This window comes from Salarias fasciatus, chromosome 3 (genome assembly GCF_902148845.1).
Source record: "Salarias fasciatus chromosome 3, fSalaFa1.1, whole genome shotgun sequence".
NCBI classification, from domain to species: Eukaryota; Metazoa; Chordata; class Actinopteri; order Blenniiformes; family Blenniidae; genus Salarias; species Salarias fasciatus.
Window position 1 is genome coordinate 7,371,672 of NC_043747.1, and position 20,135 is coordinate 7,391,806.

General features: G+C 46.8%; 1 protein-coding gene across 1 annotated transcript in view; it reads right to left on the reverse strand.

The window, feature by feature from the left end:
• Positions 1-19,622, reverse strand: part of arhgef40 (Rho guanine nucleotide exchange factor (GEF) 40) — a 40,032-nt gene extending 20,410 nt beyond the window's left edge. The window contains exons 1-14 of the mRNA XM_030087977.1: positions 19,399-19,622; positions 12,153-12,242; positions 10,397-10,504; positions 7,196-7,481; positions 5,758-6,913; positions 5,330-5,568; positions 5,064-5,252; positions 3,868-3,982; positions 2,839-2,932; positions 2,671-2,763; positions 2,079-2,195; positions 1,317-1,415; positions 1,091-1,242; positions 169-307 (exon numbers count right to left, since the gene is read on the reverse strand). Of these exons, the coding sequence (XP_029943837.1) occupies positions 169-307; positions 1,091-1,242; positions 1,317-1,415; positions 2,079-2,195; positions 2,671-2,763; positions 2,839-2,932; positions 3,868-3,982; positions 5,064-5,252; positions 5,330-5,568; positions 5,758-6,913; positions 7,196-7,481; positions 10,397-10,504; positions 12,153-12,242; positions 19,399-19,401 (2,880 nt within the window). The 5' untranslated portion in view covers positions 19,402-19,622. The remainder of the gene's footprint in view (positions 1-168; positions 308-1,090; positions 1,243-1,316; positions 1,416-2,078; positions 2,196-2,670; positions 2,764-2,838; positions 2,933-3,867; positions 3,983-5,063; positions 5,253-5,329; positions 5,569-5,757; positions 6,914-7,195; positions 7,482-10,396; positions 10,505-12,152; positions 12,243-19,398) is intronic.
• Between the last annotated feature and the right edge of the window lie 513 nt (positions 19,623-20,135).

Here is a 20,135-nt window from a genome sequence, read left to right on the forward strand (position 1 = left end):
GCCCAGAGACTTGAAACCTGCAATTTCAATGAATCTCCAGCTCATCATCTTTCCAATACATCCACACCGTTACTTCGATTTTTCCATCAAGGTGGAAACACTTGACCCACAGTGAAACGTTCCCCCTTATCTAGACCCCCGGACACGTTGTGTCGCCTCACAGCGCACCTTCTCCAGCCTGTCCACCAGCCGCGCCAGGCGTCCCAGAGCGTCCAGGTCGCGGCCCCTCTGGTTGGACACCCGGACCAGCCGGTGCAGGGCGTCGTCCACGCTGTCGTAGAGCTGAGACGCCGCGGCGAGGGCGGCCCTGCGAGGAGCCAAAAACTCGAGTTTAGATGGAGGGTTAAAGAAAAAAGAGCGCAGTCTTTCTGTGAAATCAGTGGAGTCGACTCGCAGAGCCGCAGCCGAAACTCATTAGAGCGAGAACAGAACCTCTACAACAGTCTTCAGATCATCTTTAAGCTGCAGTTGTGCACAAACAAACAGGCGGCAGCGCCGCGTCCTCCATTTGATGTGAAGTTCCCCGTCTCCGACAAACACTGCTGCTCTCAGGACGGCGAGTATTTTTAACCTGCGACTCGATATTCCTTCAGTCTAACGCACGGCGCCACGTGACGATCGTTTCTTTTGGGCGCCTCTCGGGACCGAGCTGCTTTCTGTTCGTCTCTATATTCACCCAATTAGATCTGCCGTGTTTGTTCTGACTGCTCCAGAGCTGAAATAGTGCCGCGTCCAATGCGCGTCGCAGTAACGCAGCCGTCACTACCGGTGAGCGGCCGGCCGCACCGTGGATCATTTAAAGCATTTTAAAGCTGCAAAATGCACCAAATAAGTCAAAGTCCATTCATTTATACAGTTAAGTCACGTTATAGTGTCTTCAGTCCTAATAATAAGAGTCATATTTAATTTTTTTCAGCAGGATTTTCTGTTTTGACAACAGTTCAAGCAGTATTTAAGAGGTATTTCTTCATAATTCCTATTTATTTATTCAAAAATTAAGCTGAAATCTATCAGAAAAACTTCAAACGTCACTCAAGAGAACTAAAAATGCCATTTGTTGAGGGCAGATGGGAGTGATTGTGCGTTCTACCTGCAGTCTGGTGACTTCTGCGCCAGTCCTGAAGCGCTATTGGCCAGCCCTGCCAGCCAGGCCCCGCCCCTCTGCTGCGGTTCCGTCAGCCGCTGGTCGGCCAGCACGCCGGCCATCAGCTGCCTGTGCTTGTCGATGCTCTGGGGAACAGCCTGCGGAGCGGGGACGGGCTCATTAGTGCCGCTGCCTGACCTCCTGAACACTAACTTCCTGGAACTGGAGGCACCTTGATGTTGTCTGGCATCGGCTCGGCTTCCATGGACTGCAGCGCCTCGCCCAGCAGAGAGAGGGCGCTCTCGCAGCGCTCCGTTAGACTCTCCAAACTCTGAAGAGTCAAATTAAAGTTGACAATATTGATTTGGAGACAAGCATTTCACATATTTTAGTTGAAAAAAAAACACATCCTTCGGTTCTTTCTCTCGTGGGAAAGGTCAGCAGAAGAAGGGAGGAGAGGAAAACGCTTTCATCTGTTTGGATAAAGCAGCATAAACTTTCTGGGGGAAAGCCATTAGGAGTCCTTGAGACTGATGAACTGGAGTTTCTTCTTGCGTTGAGTAATCCTCCCCACACCCAGTTCATCACGGCCGCCTCAGATCACAGAGCGCCGTCCGGCCAGTTTCAGAAAAATCACTCTGACCTGCGTAATTCTGTCGAAAGTAGTTAGTTTATTCAAATTTATATTAGTCAGGCTTTGTAAAAGGACTCTTCGTGAATTCACTTGAGATGTGGCGCCTGAAAACCACCGATTTTAATAACTTAATTCAGTTTTACCAGTCAGCTGAAGGAAGTTTCTCTGTGAAAGAAACAGATGAGTGAACTTAAACAAGAACCAGCAACAAAGCGGCTCTGATAACCGACCGGACAGTTCTTACAAAGGGAAGTGATGTTTATTTAAGGCCGTGAACGCATCGCAGCTGCTGCAGATGTCTGCCGGACAGTGGGGGAGCTTTCTGAACTGGTGAGAGTTGGGAGCGTGTCTGCGCCTCACCAGTCTGAAGGCCAGCCAGTCCGAGTGACAGTGGCCGAAGTCTCCGTCCGTCTCCGCAGGCAGCTGCTGCTTGTCCACGAACTGCTGGAGGACGGCGGTTCCCCGCACGGTGTGGACCTGGGGAGAAAACATGGAAGCACGTCGGATCGCGAATGAAAGAAAAAAAAAAAACTCTTCATGAAGCTCAAACCACCTGACTGTCTTCACTTCCGAGCAGTTTTCCTTAAACATGCAACGTTCGAGAGCCGCCAGCCGCAAATATGAACCACATGCCGCGCAGAGCGGTACCTGAAATTAGGCCACGGAGCAGAGGCTACGCGAAAACTCGTGCAAAATTCATGGAAATCAGCTTTATTAGATTTTGAGCGACTGACACTGCAGCCGGGAGGAGAGGCATCCAGAAAATGTCATTTCCTCATGCAGACTTTGTTGTGCCTGTCGGTTTTATAATAAGGTAAAAGAATCTGAGGAACTTCCATCATGTTGATGTTTTTCCCCTAAGACGCCACAGGATCTGCGTGGGTGTTCCACCTCAGCATTTAGACTCGTAAATAAAACAGAAAGAGTGCGAGTGTGTGAACCGGGAGCTCACCTCCGCTCCCTCCAGTGTGTGAGGCGGCGACTCCTGCTGCTGCTGCTCCTCCACCAGGACCAGCACCGACCCCAGACCGCCGGGAGCCAACACCTGCAACCAGGAAACAGCCGCTGAAGCACGCCTCGCCAGCAGCGGTCGGGTCTGGACGAGCGGCGTTCGCTGTACCTGGAAGAGCTTCAGAGCGGAGAGGAGGAGGTGGGAGGGCGGAGAGCGCCTGCTGTCCAGCAGCACCGTCAGACCCTTCTCTTTGGCTGCAGGCCTGATGAGGGAGGATTAACACCGGAACACACAGGAGACGGGGCGGGAGTCATTTTCAGTAGTGATTGCTAAAATATTGACATTTTCATCACCACAACAAAGAAAATAGATATGATTTCTGAGGAAAAAATTCTGCACTTCTGGATTAATAGTCTTCAAAAAAAAAAAAAAGTTAGAACTGTTGACCCATCTGACCAAAGAGTGATGTTTAATTTCGCCTCCAGTCCGTTTTAAATGAGCTTTACTCCAGGGAAAACAGTGGCGTTTACGTTTGGTTTCCTCTTTGGATGAAACGCATTCAAGCTGCTGTGATTCTATCATTATTTAGACTCCAGGTCATGGGAATTCTGATCATTTCCTATCAGTTTTAAACTTCTGCTAATCTTTATTTCTCTAAAATGCCTTTTTTTTTTAAATCCTCAGACATGTTTCTCTCTTTATATCTCTTGTTTTAAGCCTGTTCAGACACCCAGTGAAGCGTTGAAGCTGTGACTGGACAGTTAAACTGTATGTATATCACAGCTTCTTCCTAGAAATGTTAGATTTATCTACATATCCTAAAACACCGTTCAATAAGATATCATCTATAATTAATTCAGTGCAATATTCGATGCATGATTTTATATATCTCTGCTCCCTGGCGCTGCTGCTGTTCCCTAATCCTGCCCCCGGTGCCGTTTTTGGCAAAGTCGGCAAAAAGCTCATCAAGTCACGTGTAATTATGAGGCACTTTTGGACTTAGCGGGTTTATTCTGGGCGCCAGAATATAAATACGAGCGGGCGACAGGTGAATCAGAGCCAGAAGGTGACATGTGCTGGTATGAAAGGAGGTAATGTGCACTGTGAGGTCTCCTGATGTTACACACACACACATACACACTCTTAAGGGATGAGAAAAGCCGCTGCAGCTGCTTGCCTTGCGTGTTTGTGCCTTACCGAGTGATCCTGTGGTAGCAGGCCAGGACTCGGGCCATCTCCTCCGCGCTGAAACCCTCCTCGGACGCGTCGGCCTCGGTGAAAACCAGCGCCCGGCCCAGCCTGTCCACCGTACCTGAGGACGGGAAGAACCAAGACACACACTTAGGAGCATTTCAACGTGGAAAAACCACAAACTAAAGTGTTCAATTTCATATGAAAGTGACAAATTACATAATAAAATACTGTAACTTCAAATATCAAGCTCAATCCCACCAGAAAGTAATCTGATTACCTTAAAAAGATAATGATATGACACATTTATAAGCTCTGATGTGTGTGTTCATCCATTTAATGATATCATTACAGCAGTGCTGGTCTGGCAGTCGTTTAAAGACTTTAAATATAAGTTTCTCAGTTGCACTGGCCGTCATTTTCACAGCCAGAAATAGCCGTTGGCACTTCCAGTTTTTAAAGTACAGAGGGGAACTACGTTGTTATTTTTGACCCAGAATAAGTTGATTGGTAAAGTTTGTGTTTCTAGGCAGCTTCAGTTTTGTCACTCTAATTCAGTCCAAGTGTGAAGACTTCAAACATGACTGGAGGAGTCGGGAGCAGAATGGAGAAGTTATTTGAATAGAATAGAACAGAATAGACTTTATCTACCATTTTGGTTTTTTAAGCCTTTGCTCTCAAACTTCAAGGAAACACTATATTTTAAACTTTAAACTAAATGGACTTTAATATAATTTCGATAAGGAATTTATTCAGAACTTTTGTCATTTATCATGTCTAATCGTTCGATTCTTGACTCGTAAAATATCTTTTAACAAGATTAAAGTCTTTACACTTGAAAATTTTGTTGTGTAAATGAACCCTAAATATTCTACAATGAGAAGCTCGCAAAAATGAGATGTTGGCAGCTGAGGTTTACCCAAAACTCAAACCAGAAATAAATGAATAAAGAAACTGAAAATCTCCAATCATCAGTCAGTTTTATGTAAGAATGTCGAGGAGAATTATGGAATCAAAGCTTTTGTATGATCAATACAAAAACAGTAAATGCTGAGAGAAGAAGAACAGCTGTTTATCTTTTTTTTAAAGGGCTAAAAATGAACCGGCAAGCAAAGTCTAGCCATGAATATTTGACAACAAAATAAATGTTGAACATTTTTATCACCAGTTGCTGAAATCTTGTTTAAAAGAAAGAGGTTTACCTGTCAGCTTGAGTTTTCCTGACTGGAGCAGGGTTGTGTCGAGTTCTCGCAGCAGGGCAGGCTCTTTGGACAGCAGACCGTTCTGATGGTCGGGGCAGCTCTCCGCCGAGCCGGAGTCCTCATTAGAGTGGTTAAAGACAGCTGTGCTCGTCTCACCGTTACACACGGGCAAAGATTCTACTTCCGTTTCTGTTGAAGGGGAGAAAATATCTTTAACCGTCGAAAGACGTTGGATTTTCCACCATTGCACAGACCTTCAATCACACCTGCGTTGCTGCCCTTCGTGCCGTCGGTGCTCTGATTGGTCGCTGCCGATGCTCCGTCGGGCTCGTCGGCCGGACGTGATTTCTCCGGCTCCTTCTCCTCAGTGGTTTCCAGCTTGGCGGGAGCAGAGCAGGTGGTGGGGCTGGGTTGAGGACCCTTACCCTGTGGTTTCGAGCCCTTCTGGTTTGCACGGCCGCCAGACCGAGCCCTCCCCTTGGCCCCCTTTCCCTTCCTTTTCCTCCTGAATACAAAGCACAGGAAGGCCTTAATGAGGTGGAGAAGAAAGTTAATATTGATGTTTTTCAGACATGTTTAGGAGGTGTCATCCGGGTCACTCCTATATGAGTGTGTGTGTGCGCATGTGAACGACTTGTACTTTCACGGTAAATAAAGCGTGGAAAAATGAGGGAAAGAATGAAATAATGTGTACCGCGGCGCTCTGAATCCTGCTGTTTTCACTTCTTTTCCTCTGGGACACGCTCTCTCCTCCAGCTTTCCTTCCTCTTTCTCGTCTGGACCCTTCGGGGTTACTGAACTCTTCATCTTAGAGTCATTGTTCGTACATTCCTCTGGGACTCCAGTGAAGGGTCTCTCTGGTGCGTCTGACGTTGGGGTGGTAGCATCGCTGTCTCCACTCAGTGGTTTATCAGTGTCTTCAAAAACAGAGTCTGAATGAGATCCGTGGTCTGAGTGGCCCTCTATTACATGTCCAGCTTTCGGGTTGGCTACGTCAGGGGCTTCAGTCGCCACCGAACTGTCGCTACTCTTGAGGTCTTTACTTTTCTGATCGTCTCTGCACGGCTGAGTGAGGCCACCGCTGTCTCGCTCTCGCCCCACGCCGGGCCGCCGCTCTTTGAACAGCTCGTCACCATAAAGCCGGTGGCTCTCTCGTCCGTCAGAGTCTCTGCTTGGCTTCTCTCCGTCATCCGAGTCATGAACGGAGGAGGAGTAAGACCGCCTCCCCCTGCTGGGTTCAGGAGGTCCCGGAAGAGGCCGAGTTGGCACCACATCCCCCTTCGGAGTCGAACCATCCCCTCTGGTAGCCAGGAGATTCCGAAAGCTCCCGGACCGCTCCATTTTTGCATATCCCCAAGCTTTACCCTTACGGAGCTTGATGGCCTTACTTCTCCTGCACAACGGCAACGTCTTGGTCTTACAGATGCCATGCATCTCCAGGTACCTCTGCCTCGGGTCCACCCCTCCATCAGGGCCGCCTCTGGGCTCCAAAAGCTCCACATAATCCCCATCGAGCTGAGGGTGCCTCGCCGTCCGCCCGAGCCCGTCTTCACTGCGCCTTCGTCGGTGGATGGCGGGATCGCAGTCCAAACCATCCGGCGGCAGATCCTCGTCTTCTTCCTCATCCCAGGACCAGGAGTCCAGCTCTCCAGACGACGATCCGCCCCAGCCCCCGAGGCTGCTGCCCCCTTCACTGGGCAGCCGGTTAGAAATGAGGTCTTCATTGTTAGACATGAGGCCCAGCTCCTCAGACGGGTCGTGGATGAACTTCGGATAAACAACCTCTTTCCAAGGAAGCCTAACCACGCCGTCACATGTACTGACCAGGCAGGTGTCCAGTCCCCCACCAACTGTGGGGGGAAAAAAGAGAAAAATTGGTTTACTGGTGGTATAATTAGGCAAATAGATCTACCTTTCATTGTTCTTATACAGGGAATCAATTGTAAGTACGTCATGCAGTATCAGACCCAATACCATGTGTTGGGGTCATAACCCATTACTGGTACTGTGTATCCTGAATACAATCTGTTGTACCAATCTTGCTAATGCTCTTTCATGCTGTTCCTTGGTTTTCGCTTCCCACTGAGTCACACAAACCAACATCTTCTTCCTGTTGGGTGATTGTTCCGTACCTTCCCTCTTGTGACCCCGTTCTTTGTTGACGCTGTGCAGCCACTCGCTGGTGAACACCAGCGGATGTTGTGACTCGGGCACCAAGATTTCCTGAACGGTGCGTCCACCAGGGGCCAGACACTTCAGGGCCAGCCTGGGGCACCGCGTAGAGAAAGGCACCACCTGCAGGTAGAAGTCATTACTGCGCAGGAGCCTCCAATCCAAGGTGGAGAGCTGGACCACCACCTTCTCGCCCAGACAGAGAGGCCAGCCGGAGTGCAGAAACAAGCAGCCCAGATACTGAGACTGAGGAGAGAGCAAAAAGGACAGACAGAAAAGTTTTCTTTTATTCTTTGCCGATGATGTTTTCCTCTGTTTACTTCTCTAGCCTTAATTGTTTTCTCTTGCCAAAAACAACCATTTAATGCAGCATCAAGGCCTCTCATTCACAAACCACAGCCCACACATGAGCTATTCAGCTGGATTTCTAGAACCAATAGCACACGACAACACTTTTCACTGGCTGAGCTGGCCCCGAGCCAGCGCCACAGACAAATGTCAGACATGTGACTCAGTCTGTGTTTTCTGAAGTGTAAAACCGCTTAGCTAGCATGTCACAGAGAGAAGACTCTGGACAGCAGCAGACTGCCAGTGTGAGTCAGAGGGAAACTTACAGTTGACCGACTCCCAACAACAACCTGCCACTGCGCTTCATGAGTGCAAAACAGCTTTATCGATCTGTATCGGGCAGGACGCGAGTTCTAAACACAGAGAATCGCACCGTGAAGAAAGCGTCTCCCCGAGATGTCTGACTTCATGCAGCGGTCTGTCGGCCTTCTTTGGTATCCCGTGCCACGTTAATCAGCCGATCCACTCAGGTAATACGCCATAATCCGAGCGCCATTCCCACCTTAATCAATTCCGTATCAGATCTACGTCCCCTCTCTTGAAGAACAAAAAAAGCCATCCAAAAAGCTGTCTCTTCACTTCGCAGTCGGGTCTAATGGACCTACACAGGGCTGCTCCCTCCTCTCTCCGTGCCCTCCAGACTCACGAGATGTGATCAAATTAAATTCTTTGCTCAACCTCTCCCCCCATCTTCCTTTTTCTACCTTTATTCAATTTCTTCCCTCGAGCCTGCCGTCTGTCTCCTGCCTTTTCTCTCGCCTCGCTGTGGCAATGATTTCAAGGGGAGGAAGTGAAAGCCTGATATCTGTCAGGGTGGGTATTAGCATTAAAAAGCATGCGTGTCTTTTCCTCTCATAAAAAGTTTGTCTGTTTTGAGTCAGTCTGCATTCTGTAACGCTCTGTGTCCTCCAGGCCCTCCTCCCTCCTCCTCCTCCTCCTCCTCCTCAAAGCACCCCAGTGTTTGCTCCTTCTTCCCTGCCTCCAATTTCTCAAAAAACCTCCTCAGTCTGCTATATTCTGCAAATCTCCAGCATCTTCACTAGAGAGCAGGGTGAATGGAAGCCATGTTCGTCCTCTCCTCGGACTCCCACGTCTCCCCGCCGCCCGGCCCGTCTCTGGCTGCAGCAGCTCACTCACATATGGAAGGAATTATCGTCATGACTCACAGCCTAACTCCCGTCCCGGGCAGCTCTGCTCAGCGACAATGAAAACACAGTTTGCTCACAATCTCTGTGCATGTGTGGGTTTAAGTCCAGGGAACGAGCGAGGGGGAAATATGAGAACGCTCTTCATCCCAGTGCCTGCGCTAAACAGAGTGCGCTGTTTATCGTCGAGCGTCTCCAAAGCTCAAATAAAAAGGAATGCTGTAGAGTTTGAACATCAGAGCGGAGTTAAGTGTACGCTGCTTCTCCTGTGTTTGTCTTGGTTTACGTGTGAGAGGCAGAGCGATGTGAGGACAGAAAGTGGAAACTGCATGTTGGCGCAGCGCTCGCAAACCTCTCCTGAATCACACTCTTTCCATGCATTTGCTCTGAGTGTGTGTGTGAGTTTGGAAATTGCAACCAGAGCTTTCTTTTCTTTTTTTTTCTTAAATGAATTTAACCATTCTTTCTCTGTCTACATTTCATGTGGCCTGGTGCTCTTGGCGCTTCCCAGGCAAGGAGACCACTCCTTTTGTCTGCGGGTCGCAGCAAATAGTAAATCTCAAATTTCACCAGCCACTTTCTCTAATTTTACTAGCCAGCTCGGAGTTTTAGAGCAGACTGTGCCGTCCGAAGAGGAGCTGCAGGCTGGTATGGGGTCATGCATTCAGCAAATTATGCACGCTCTGACCTTTAACATTGCAATCTCCATCTAATGTGGTCTAGTGCAAGAAATCTATCTGAGACCTCCTTTTGTCCTTTGAAATCAGCTTTTCTTCAACAGTAATGTTTCACTTCCGAGATAGTCAATGGCATTGGCCCTGTTTTACCTTCTGTCAGACATCCTTCACTCAGCCATTCTATTCAAATAATTAAAATTCATCCTATTAATGACAATTAAAACAACTGGCAGGTGCCACCACTGGGCCCACCCCACGGTGTTCAGTGTTGCTTATGGGCACTTGGGGAATTGGACTGCCGTCCTTCTTTAACAAGCTTTCCACTTCACCAAATCAAGACGTAGCAATCTGAACCTCTTCTTTCAAAGACGCACCAGTAATCAAGCGGCTCTATCACCAGGATTTATGGGTATTATGGAAGGCAATCTAGTGAAAAGGACTAATTATATGCTCTTAATTTTAATCAAATTAGAATTTTTTCATTAATTTTTTTTTTAAACCATGCAATAAACTCTGAAATACAATAAATTGGGAGTAATTTCAATTACTATCTGGTTCAACTGTGCTTAAAACAATCATTATCCTCCTATTACCTGTGAAACCAATAATCATGTCGTTTCTTTGAGGGAAATTGGCTCAGAGTGTTTCGATGTGGGCCCCGGACTGCCAGCTGCCACATCTGCTCTGAAATTAGAAACTTGACTTGAGGCTGGCCGCTTAATCAGACATCAGATCCTTCAGCTCCAGGCTTGATTTAAATACTAAATGAAATGTGCAAAGGTACTGCGTGCTGCTTCTCTCATTTATTTTTCTTTAAATCTTAAATTTGGCACTGGATTTGAGACTCATCCTGACTTCACCTGGACCGGCTCTCCCAGAGGCACGCGTGGAACCGAGGCAGCTTTCTCACAGTATCCTTCCTTTCTGTTTCCGATTACACAGCGATGTGTGTGTTCTCCTGCGCAGTGTGTGTCTGCGGCCCGGGACTCACGCAGGCGTGCTGCTGGAGCTTGTGCAGGAGGTGTTTGGCCGGTACGAAGTAATCCAGGAGGTAGCGGAGACTGTCGTGTTGATACGTCGACTCCAAGACTGAGAAGACCTGGATAACGAAAAAATGGAAATACTTGAGTGAATGAATTCACACGCAGTGAAATCTGAGCTTCTGAGGATGGATAAAGGAGAAAACTAGTGCACAGGGCCACACAGGTTTCTCCTGGGTTTTTTTTTTCTAATCTGACTGGGCTCAAAAACCACATTTACTTATATGTGTTTATGTATATAAGTAGGCTATACATAGGTGTCTACATACTGAGATGTAGATTAATCATTTTGTGTGACTGTACTTTCATAAAATACAGAATTAATTAGATTATTTAGAAGGATAGACAGCTAGACAGCTAGATAGATAAGTAGCTAGATATCTAGAAAGATAGCTAGAATGTGAGATAGATAGATAGTTAGATAACCAGCGACGATGGAGAGATAGCAAGATAGACAGCTAGCTAGCTAGCTAGCAAGATAACTAGATAGATAACTTCCTTAATAGACAGAAAGATAGATAGACAGATTAGCTCCCAAAGCAAAATAAAAAGCTAATTGGAGGCTAAAAGCTGGAACAAACTTTGAGGTTTCCCCAAAGCGTCACTGGTTTTCAGCGATTTTGTGTATAAAAGTAAATATCTGTTCATGTTTAGATTCAATTTCTCACTATCATGACTGGCATCTAGGGAGCACCCAAATGAAAATTTGTAGCTGAAGCATAAGCTAATAAAATTAAAACGCTTAGCTGAATACCAGATAACAAAAGTCTTGCCACTATTTTTTTAATGCATAAATAGCCTAGAATACATTTTTAGACATGTTTTTCAAAGAAAGTAAATGTTTACTGAATATACTGGCTTTTTTTTTTTTTTTTAATATTCCTCTAGCCTTTTCTTTTCAAAAGAAGCACAACAATGTGCTCCACAACAAACGGTTGATCGTCCAAAGCCATCAGCCCACCACCTTCTTAGTGATTCTGTTTGCTTTGGCGTTGTCCATTGCAAATTTTTTCTTCTTTTCAAGACGGAGTGGGCGAGCTGTGACAAGCTTTCCTTTTAGCTGCTGCAGCCCCTCGCTCTCTAACGCGCCGTCCCTCCACGTTGTCCGACTGCGTCCCAGTCCCGGCTGGTAGAAAACGTTTAAGGTGGGGCGCTTCATCATTCTTCAGTTTCAGTGCGTCTATGAACCAGATCGCGATGGGCGACCTCAAATTCGCCCCAACCTCCAGAAGCCTCTGAAAAGCTTGAGCCATTAAATGATACTGGTTGGTTTCATTTCACATCAATCATCTATATTGTTAATCACTGTTAATCAACTCCTCAGGGCGATTTTCCGGGGCCCCAATCTATTTATCTGCTCTTTCATTGCAGATTTTTATAGAAAATCCCTTCTAGCGTCAATGAGTTAATTTCAAGGAATTATATGTGTATCAATCAGTGCAATTCAAGAATGAATCCTGAGGAAAAAAACAGCAATAAAAGGAAAATAAAGACCAAAGAAAGATGAGGTGAATAGTGAATTCAGGCCAGAGTAGATTTATAGCAGCGGCCTGACTGGAAGCTACTGAAATGTACATTTCTGGAGAAACAAGTCAAGCTTGAGTCACTGCAGGAGTGAAATTAGTGAATTGAAGACTAAGCATTTTCACCTGCAACTCATTTCCCGTATAGCTGCAATGCAGAGAAGGTGTGTGAGCTGAGGTTTACCTGTGACAGGAGCGGCGGGGCCGTGCTCTCAAACGGGGGATAAAGTGAGGACAGCGCCCCCTGGACACAGTCCTCCATCGCCTCTGAACCCTGAGGGACCGAGAAAAGATGTTACCGAAAGGATCAAGCAACCTCTTCTCAAAGTCACTTAAAAAAAGAAATTCTGAGTGTTTCCACATCTGCTGCTATATAATATGATACTGAAATAAGAATAAAAGTGGACACTACTGATGAGGTGTCACAGTTTTTGTATTGATACAGCCTGGATCAGTCAGGTACACAAATTGGGAGTAACTAATAACCGATTAATCATTCTTTATTGATCTCCTGGGGGAAATTCCTTTTCCACATGGACTCATCCTGTTTGGGAGATGTGGTGGGTAGCTACAATATGGCACTCTGAGGAGCTGAAGGAGGTCAAAGGTCAGCCTCAGAGACCCACAATGGGGACTTGTCTGCTGTGGGAATCCAAAAAAAAGTTCACTTTTCGAACATCTAGACCACAAGGGCCCCCGAGTAAGTCAGCAAATAGCACTGGCACCTGAAGTGTTGCGCTTTTCGACGATCTTCTCATTTTCTAGACAACCAGAAAATGCAGATGAATCAGATATTCTGTTAGTGTCATCGGTTCAGCAGAGCTCAGCCGGGAGGAACGGGAAGAAAGTCACCAAGCACGCTCACATGGGGCACCCACATAAAGGGTTAATCCACAACCGGACACTGAATCAACTCCTATATGAGTGTTTGGACTTCACAGCCGGCACTTTCTGCTGACACACACACACACACACACACACACACACACACACAAGTATACTTTACTTTCGTCTTCCTGTTGTATGGTCTGGGGAGCGTCAAACATTTCCTCCAAAGCCCGGTGGATGCAGAGCCCTCCCCCCTCAGAAACAAAAGAGCCCTGAAACCACAGCGTGCACGCGCACGTGCACACAGATATATATACACACACACCCACAGCGGCGTGAACATTCCCACACACACACACACATCATAACACTGGGCTGGCCAGAGGGTGACAGAGCAGAGCACGCAACACACAGCAATGTTTATTTTTCTACATTGCCGGTTGTCATGGCAACCCGCTGAGTTTTTTTTCTTTCCCTCCACCGTTTTTTTTTTTGTCGCTCTTTCCCAACTTTACATTTCCTCTCAAATCCTCCATCTGCTCCTCTAACTCTTTTCATCACCTTTTTTTTATAAAACAGATTTTCTCCGATTCCTTTCCATTCAGATTTCTGAAAGTCATCTGACAACAATTACAGCAGGGTTCTCTTCAACACTTGCTATTTTGTTTTGCGTAATAACCAGGGGGACGGACGAGAACGCGATCAGGATGAAATTTCAAAAAACTAAAAGCAAAACTCCGAAGGAGAACACGGTGTTCGGAGAGCGCGAAGCGGGGCCAGAATGAGCCGGAGGTGCAGCGGGGGCTTTCACGGAGGAGGACCAGGGGTTCAGCGCGGCTCAGGAATGACTTTTCGGGCTTGTTTCCGTACACAGAGAGGAGTTGGGGTTAGCCACAGAGGAGGACAGAATGAGTGATCCAAACAGGAAAGTTCTTTCCTGAAAAAGTAAAGACTTGTGCAACATTTGACCAAAAAAAAAAGAATCCGAGTGAGGTCGGATCTGATGAGCAATTGTTTTTTGACCAGAGGCTGAAACTTAATTTCTCTGGTGTTGCATCTGTTTGCATGTTCTCCACGAGCATCATATCATACTTTGCCTCAAATTATCCAAAAACATCTTCACCTTCTTTCAACGATCCGTCCACATAAGTTGCATTTTCTGCAGCTTTTAAGGAGATGGAGTCGGAGTGTTTTTAAAAAGTTGTGTTTTCAGTGACTCCGTGCACTGTTGTCATGTAAACAAACACCCAAAACTCAGTTCTGTAGAACTTAACTTTGTGTTCGAACAGACGTTGGTTAACTGGAGACTGTCAGAGAGCAGGTTGTAAAAGGTGTAACGGAGCTTCAGACGGCCTTCTGGCTCACTGGCTGAACATATTGAGGCCAGTAAAGGCACGGCGGGGGGTCCGGGGGCCTGCAAAGCCAGTCAGCAGGAGCTTCCTCTCAGACTGAAGCTCTTTAAAAGTGTCCCTCAAGAGTCAATTCAAAACAAGCTGGAATGAAAGGGGAAGACGGCGGACGCTCAGACGCTGCCTTCAAAGGCCCTGCCGTTTGTGAGCCACCTGATTGGCTTTAAACGTTGCATTTAGGTATCTGTGCAAAGCTTCTGCTCTTTAATTACAACCTGACAGACGCTGTGCTCCATCTGGCTCAGCAGAGCCGCACAGAATTAAATGAGTAACTTGTATAAATAGAAGCCGTCACAATGTGCAGGTCACTTTTCATCAAGACGCTGTATTTTTGTCACAGTCTTCTTTTGTCATGCCGAAACTGGCAGAAAAAGAAGAAGTCAGCATCACAGTTTCAGGTTATTAGTAACCTATCTTCCATTTTTTTACCCATGTGGACTTTGTGTTGACATGGCTGTGCAAACAACTTTCCAGATGACAAACCCAAATGATGAAAACACAGAGGTTCAGTCATCCGGTCCTGTAGCACTGTCATTACAGTCACTGATGACTCCACTAACAATCGACTATGACCCAACTCAAAGAGAAGAAATTCAGCATTTGAAAACAATCTGGATATCAAGAGTGGGAAAAAAACCTGCAGTCTGCACACCAGGTGAGAAAGTACACCAGTTCCTCACTAAGGATCAATTTATGGTAGGGTGACAGTGCCACAAATTCTCAAACTGGTGATATGATATATACAACATCAACTCTATATTTTTATCTTAATACATTTTTTCAACAAATACAATTCTGCGTCAAAGTCACTAATGCCACATTTCCAGAGGGTATCGACTTCATTCTGTTCTACTCAAGTTTTCATGTCTTTCCACTGAGAAGCACCAGGTGAAGGGACCGGGTGAAGCCACTGGTTCAGAGAATTGTCACAGTGTCATCAACAGAAGCTTGATCTGGATTTTCAGTGTGAATACAGACTGTCGTGAGCACTGGGCCTGACCTCCAGCTGTACAGAGAACAGGAAGGACCTGCAGCTGGTGGTGAGGGTGGCAGCGCCCTACAAAAAAAAAAAACCCACGACCACGTTTATTGGATGTGCGATATTTGCAATAAAACCTTATTTTTTTCCCTCTTTTAAAGTCATCTTAATGCCATCCTTTAAAGGACTCGAGCTGATATTTGAAAGTGAATGCATGTGCGCCTCATAATGCAGGCAATAGAATAAACGGTGGTTTACTTTATAGTAATGGAACATATCCAATGTCTTTGGAGGAGAGAAGTTACCACAAAAACAAAGATCACATGAGTGTGATAAATGTCTTTAGATGTGAGGGTTTATTACAACTTTTAAAGCAGTTTCATCCAGTTCAGGGTCGTGAGGGGCTGACATAAATTAATTAAAAACCAGATGGATTTCCAGTGTCACAAATAATCAGAAAAGGCCATTTTCTGTCTTCCTTGCTAGCTGTGTCGTTCTGGGAGGTGTGTCTGGCGTGGTTCAGCTCCACTTCAGGCCCACACTGGAAAATAACTGCAACCACCTCTCCAAAGGAACCAGTGTGTGACATTTTGAAGACTTTCTCCGGTAATTTGCAGACTGCGATCCCCAAAAAAAAAATCACCGGAAAAACGTGCGAGCGCGACAACAGGAGCGTCAGCGAGGACAATGCGCACGAGTGTATATCCTCATGTTTGTGTGATGAATATGAACAGCAGTGTGTCATTCTTGCGTCAGATTTCCTGTCTCTCTCTCTCTCTGGTGCACAGACTGAAATGGAAAAGGCGAGTGTCGTCTCCCAGACCGATGATTGGGGGGGAAAAATAGAGAACAATGGAGAGATGCATGAGGAGGGAATCAAACAGGAAAGAAAAAAGAAAGACGAAACCTTAACCTGAGCAGCGTTTTTGGAATGTGCGCCGCACTTGAACTTGTCTGAGTGAATTGAGACCAAAAGGGAGACAGACAGACCGAGAAGAGAGACATTAAGAAAACCAGACAGCTTTAGACGGAGTGGGGGGCTCAGACAGAAAGAGGAAAAGCCAAAAGAAAGGAGGAGGAGGAGGAGGAGGAGGCTGACCGGTGGGAGAGATCGATGGGAAACAAGAGCAGCAGCAACCATGATAGAAACCAGATGCACATGAAGGACAGAGAGAGGGAGCGAGAGGAGGAAGAGAATGGAGGGGTGAAGAGGAGAAGAGACGGGAACAAAGAGGGAAGAGGAAGGTGAAGATGGCTGGGATGAAAAAACAAAAAAAGTGGGGGGAAAGAGACAAAGAGGAAATGATGAAGAAGAAAAAATGGGGAGAGGCCTGACAGTGATTTCCTCTCTTAAATCAGGCTCTATGATCTAACCCGACCTACAGCGGGTCGCACGGCTTCCTGGGATTCTCCACACATTGTTTTGGACCAATTATGCGCCGCAGAGGGCCAGTGCAGGTTCAGCGTCCACTGGGAACACTGTCCGCACCGACATCTGCATCGCTTCAGACGGAGGGGGAATGAGCTCTTTCCGTCGGGTCTTCCTTCACAAAGGCTGGTTTGTTTTTCATGCATCTTGCACAAGCCTGCACAGCCTGTGTTCGCTTCACCGAGCAGATATGTGCCAAGAGTTCACATTTGGTGAACTTTGACACCTGCCGACCTTTGTGAACACAGCCGACCGCTGCTGGGAGTGAAACATGGACGGAAAACTTCTTCTGTCGGGAAGTTTCCACTGCGGCGCACTGACGAGGTGAAGGGGTTTCCAAACCAGACGAAAAAAAAAAAAAAAAAAAAAAAAAAGCTGCGTTCATTAGAGCTAAAGTGTTGTAACAGAGGTGGCACCACGCAGCACAAGGAGGCCTGGAAGTGTGGAGTGGAAAGTACTTCAGAGATCAGTGGATTAGAAATTTGATTTCTTCCTCTCACATGTTACCGCAGGATGGACATTCTGGAGGACGGTTAATGACAAAATGTTTTTAGGCAGAGTGCACAAAGCTACATGACCAAATCTAGATCCAAATTCTGATGGATTTTGATTTATTTTCCTTTCTACCATCACTTTTTCTCTGTAAAAGAATGCTGTTTTTTTAATCAAACTGAATTTGATCCCATAGGTTTCTGGTTTCCTGTGCTACTGACGACCTCTGGGTGAAATGTGTTCAACATGCCGGAGGGTCGATTGGCAGCACTGCCACCAGTCCGACACATGACCAACACACTCACAGAGATTTATGACCATCTGTTTATTGATTATTTTACCCCCTAAATGAACCAGTGACTCTTCCACTCTGACAGAAAAGCGCGACTTCATGTTCAAAGCTTCAAGATCAGGTTTCTGCTTATATGATGGATTATAGGGTAAAAAGTGATGAATGCACAAAAAGTCCCGTACTGCTTGTTTGCTAAATAAAAAGAAATGTTTGAACAGCCACAGGCGCTAAAAACGGAGCAGTCCTCCATCTGTGCGCTCTCTGGACAATGACAGGAAACTCTGATGAAAAAAGATTCCTGTGATTGACGGAGCGATTCTGATCCCGCCTGGCCGAGCAGAGCCGCTATCTCCACCTGACCCGCACGTTTAAACAAACAGAAACAGACTGCACTTTTGTTTTCCTCTTTTCGGTGGCCAGACTGGAGGACTGGAACATCCTCCAGGCAGAGGGAATGGAAATACCCTCTGCCACAGACTCCTGGCAAACCCAGCGCGTGTGCGTGCGTGTGACTGTGTGTGCGTCGGCTCTGCATGGCTGTTTGCTGATGCACTTTTAGCACCTATGTGCATGAGCCTGCAGCCGCCGAGCGTGCATGAACGTGCACAGTCATGAACGTGCTTGTTGCTCGTCCAGCTCGCACAGAATCTGTGAAAGAGCGAGATCAACCCTCGTGAACGGAGCAGATATAGCTCTCCACTGCGTACATCTGTTCCTGCTTTCCTCTTCAGGCCTTCCTGAACCGGGAGCTGCGGCGGACGGCCGAGCTCCGCAGCACATGTTCGGCCTCCGCCTGAAGTCCATGCCATCCCTTGTTCTCCTCCCTCCCCTTTTCTCTTGGGTCCAATGTGGAAAATGCGGCATCACCGAAAACCACCGGCAGCCGCCGTCCAAGTCTCCTAAAATAAAAAAAAAAAATTGAAAAAGAAACCCTAACCCTCGGCTCCTCTTTTATTCTGCCCTTTCCCTCTCCGGCCCGCTCTGCCAGAAGGGCTCCACCCATCACCGCGGTGGGAATACGGCCGTTTCTGTTTGCCGAGGTTTTTCCAGCGGATCACACTGATGCTGCTGTACGTGTGGAAGCGTGGACCGTCTCCCACTCTCTCGCCGATCAGGCCACGAGTGGGAGGGGGCTGCAAACAAACTCCCAGGAGATGCAGCAGAGGAGTGGCGGGGAGGCTGCAAGGCAGCGGCACTCTGCTTTTGCAACTTATACTCGAGAACTTCTGGGTGAACTAAATCCGAAAAACATCCAGGCTGTGCACAGGTCAGGTCCCGGATGGTTCTGCTGATTGTTTTCAAGCACATCACTTTACTGTGGACGTCCACGTGTCATTCATACAGATAATAAAGAAAACACAGTGCCTGGCAACCATGAACCTCGACAGTCAGTTCAGCAGCCTGTTTAATTCCCTTCTCCAAATACAGTAAGCATGGTGCATACATTTGTGGGACCGTTGCTGCCAAATCTCCTCTGGCACTGAGGAAGAGTTTATTCTGCTGTCGATGCATGTTCGATGGATTCACTTGCAAATCTAGAATCAATAAATCATTTGAATGTGTGTGCTAGGTTTATGAAAAACTAAAACTCCAATTCCACACACTCACGCCTCTGGAGGTCACCAGCTGACCTCAGGCTTATGCAAAGACAGAACATGCAAACTCCAGACGGAAGGGACCTCAAGTTCTGGTTTGGAAGTAAAGTGATTCTGGTTGTGAAGAGAAAATGCAAAACACCAGATCAGCGTGCAGCCCGATGGTAAATATCAAACTGCAAAACAGAAAAAAAAAAAAAAAAACGCACAGATTGAACACGACGTGCGGAAAATGTGCGTAAAAGTGATCCAAAAACGAGTGACGCCTCTTTATAAAGGTTTTTAAAGTCAGGAAAAGAGGAAACGAACACTCTATCCGAACCGTCTCCCTTCACGGTGAGGGAAAAAAAAAAGTCACATTTGTTGCCATTTCTGGAGAAATTCCCATGAACGAACGGGGACTTACCATGACTTCGGTCGGGAATTCCTACATAGTCCTCGGCGGCTCCGCTGGCGTTCCTCCTCCCGGAGCGCAAATCCCCGCAAACCCTCTCAGACAGCTCCCATCTCCTCCCGGACCGATTCCTGCTCCTCTGCAAGTCTTCGCTGGAAGTTTTCTTTTTTGTTTTTTTTTTTGTTTTTTTAAGAGAAAACAGTGAAAACACGGCGACCCTCCTCTCTCCTCCCCTCCTGCGCGTCTCTCAGCCTGGGAATCTCTCTCTCTCTCCCTCTCCCTCTCCCTCTCTCTCTCTCCCTCTCTCTCTCTCTCTCTCTCTCTCCTCCCCCCTTCTCACCTAACAAGAGCACTACAGTCCTCTCTGCACTCAAACTTTCCGTTTTTTTTCCCCCTTCATTGCATCTTAAATGAATAGACAATGAAAAACCGTTACCCCACCCTGAAAAGAACTAAGTAAAAAAAAGAAAAAGAAAGAATTTAAAAAAAGCCTCTAATGTTTTATTTGTTTGAGTTTCTGGCCAAATTACCCGTTGTTTATTCCAAGAGGGGGGATTATAAGATCTGAGCACGCTCGAAGTTTGAAGTAGAGGTGGAGGGAGGCTGAGTCTAACATTGCTTCAATTGTACTCAGTTCAGGGGCGGACCCAGAGGCTTTGTGGGAGGGGGGGGGGGGGGGGGGCATGAAATACTTCAAACTCTTTAAATATTAACCCAATTAGGAAAAAGACTTTGTTATAAGAATTGGA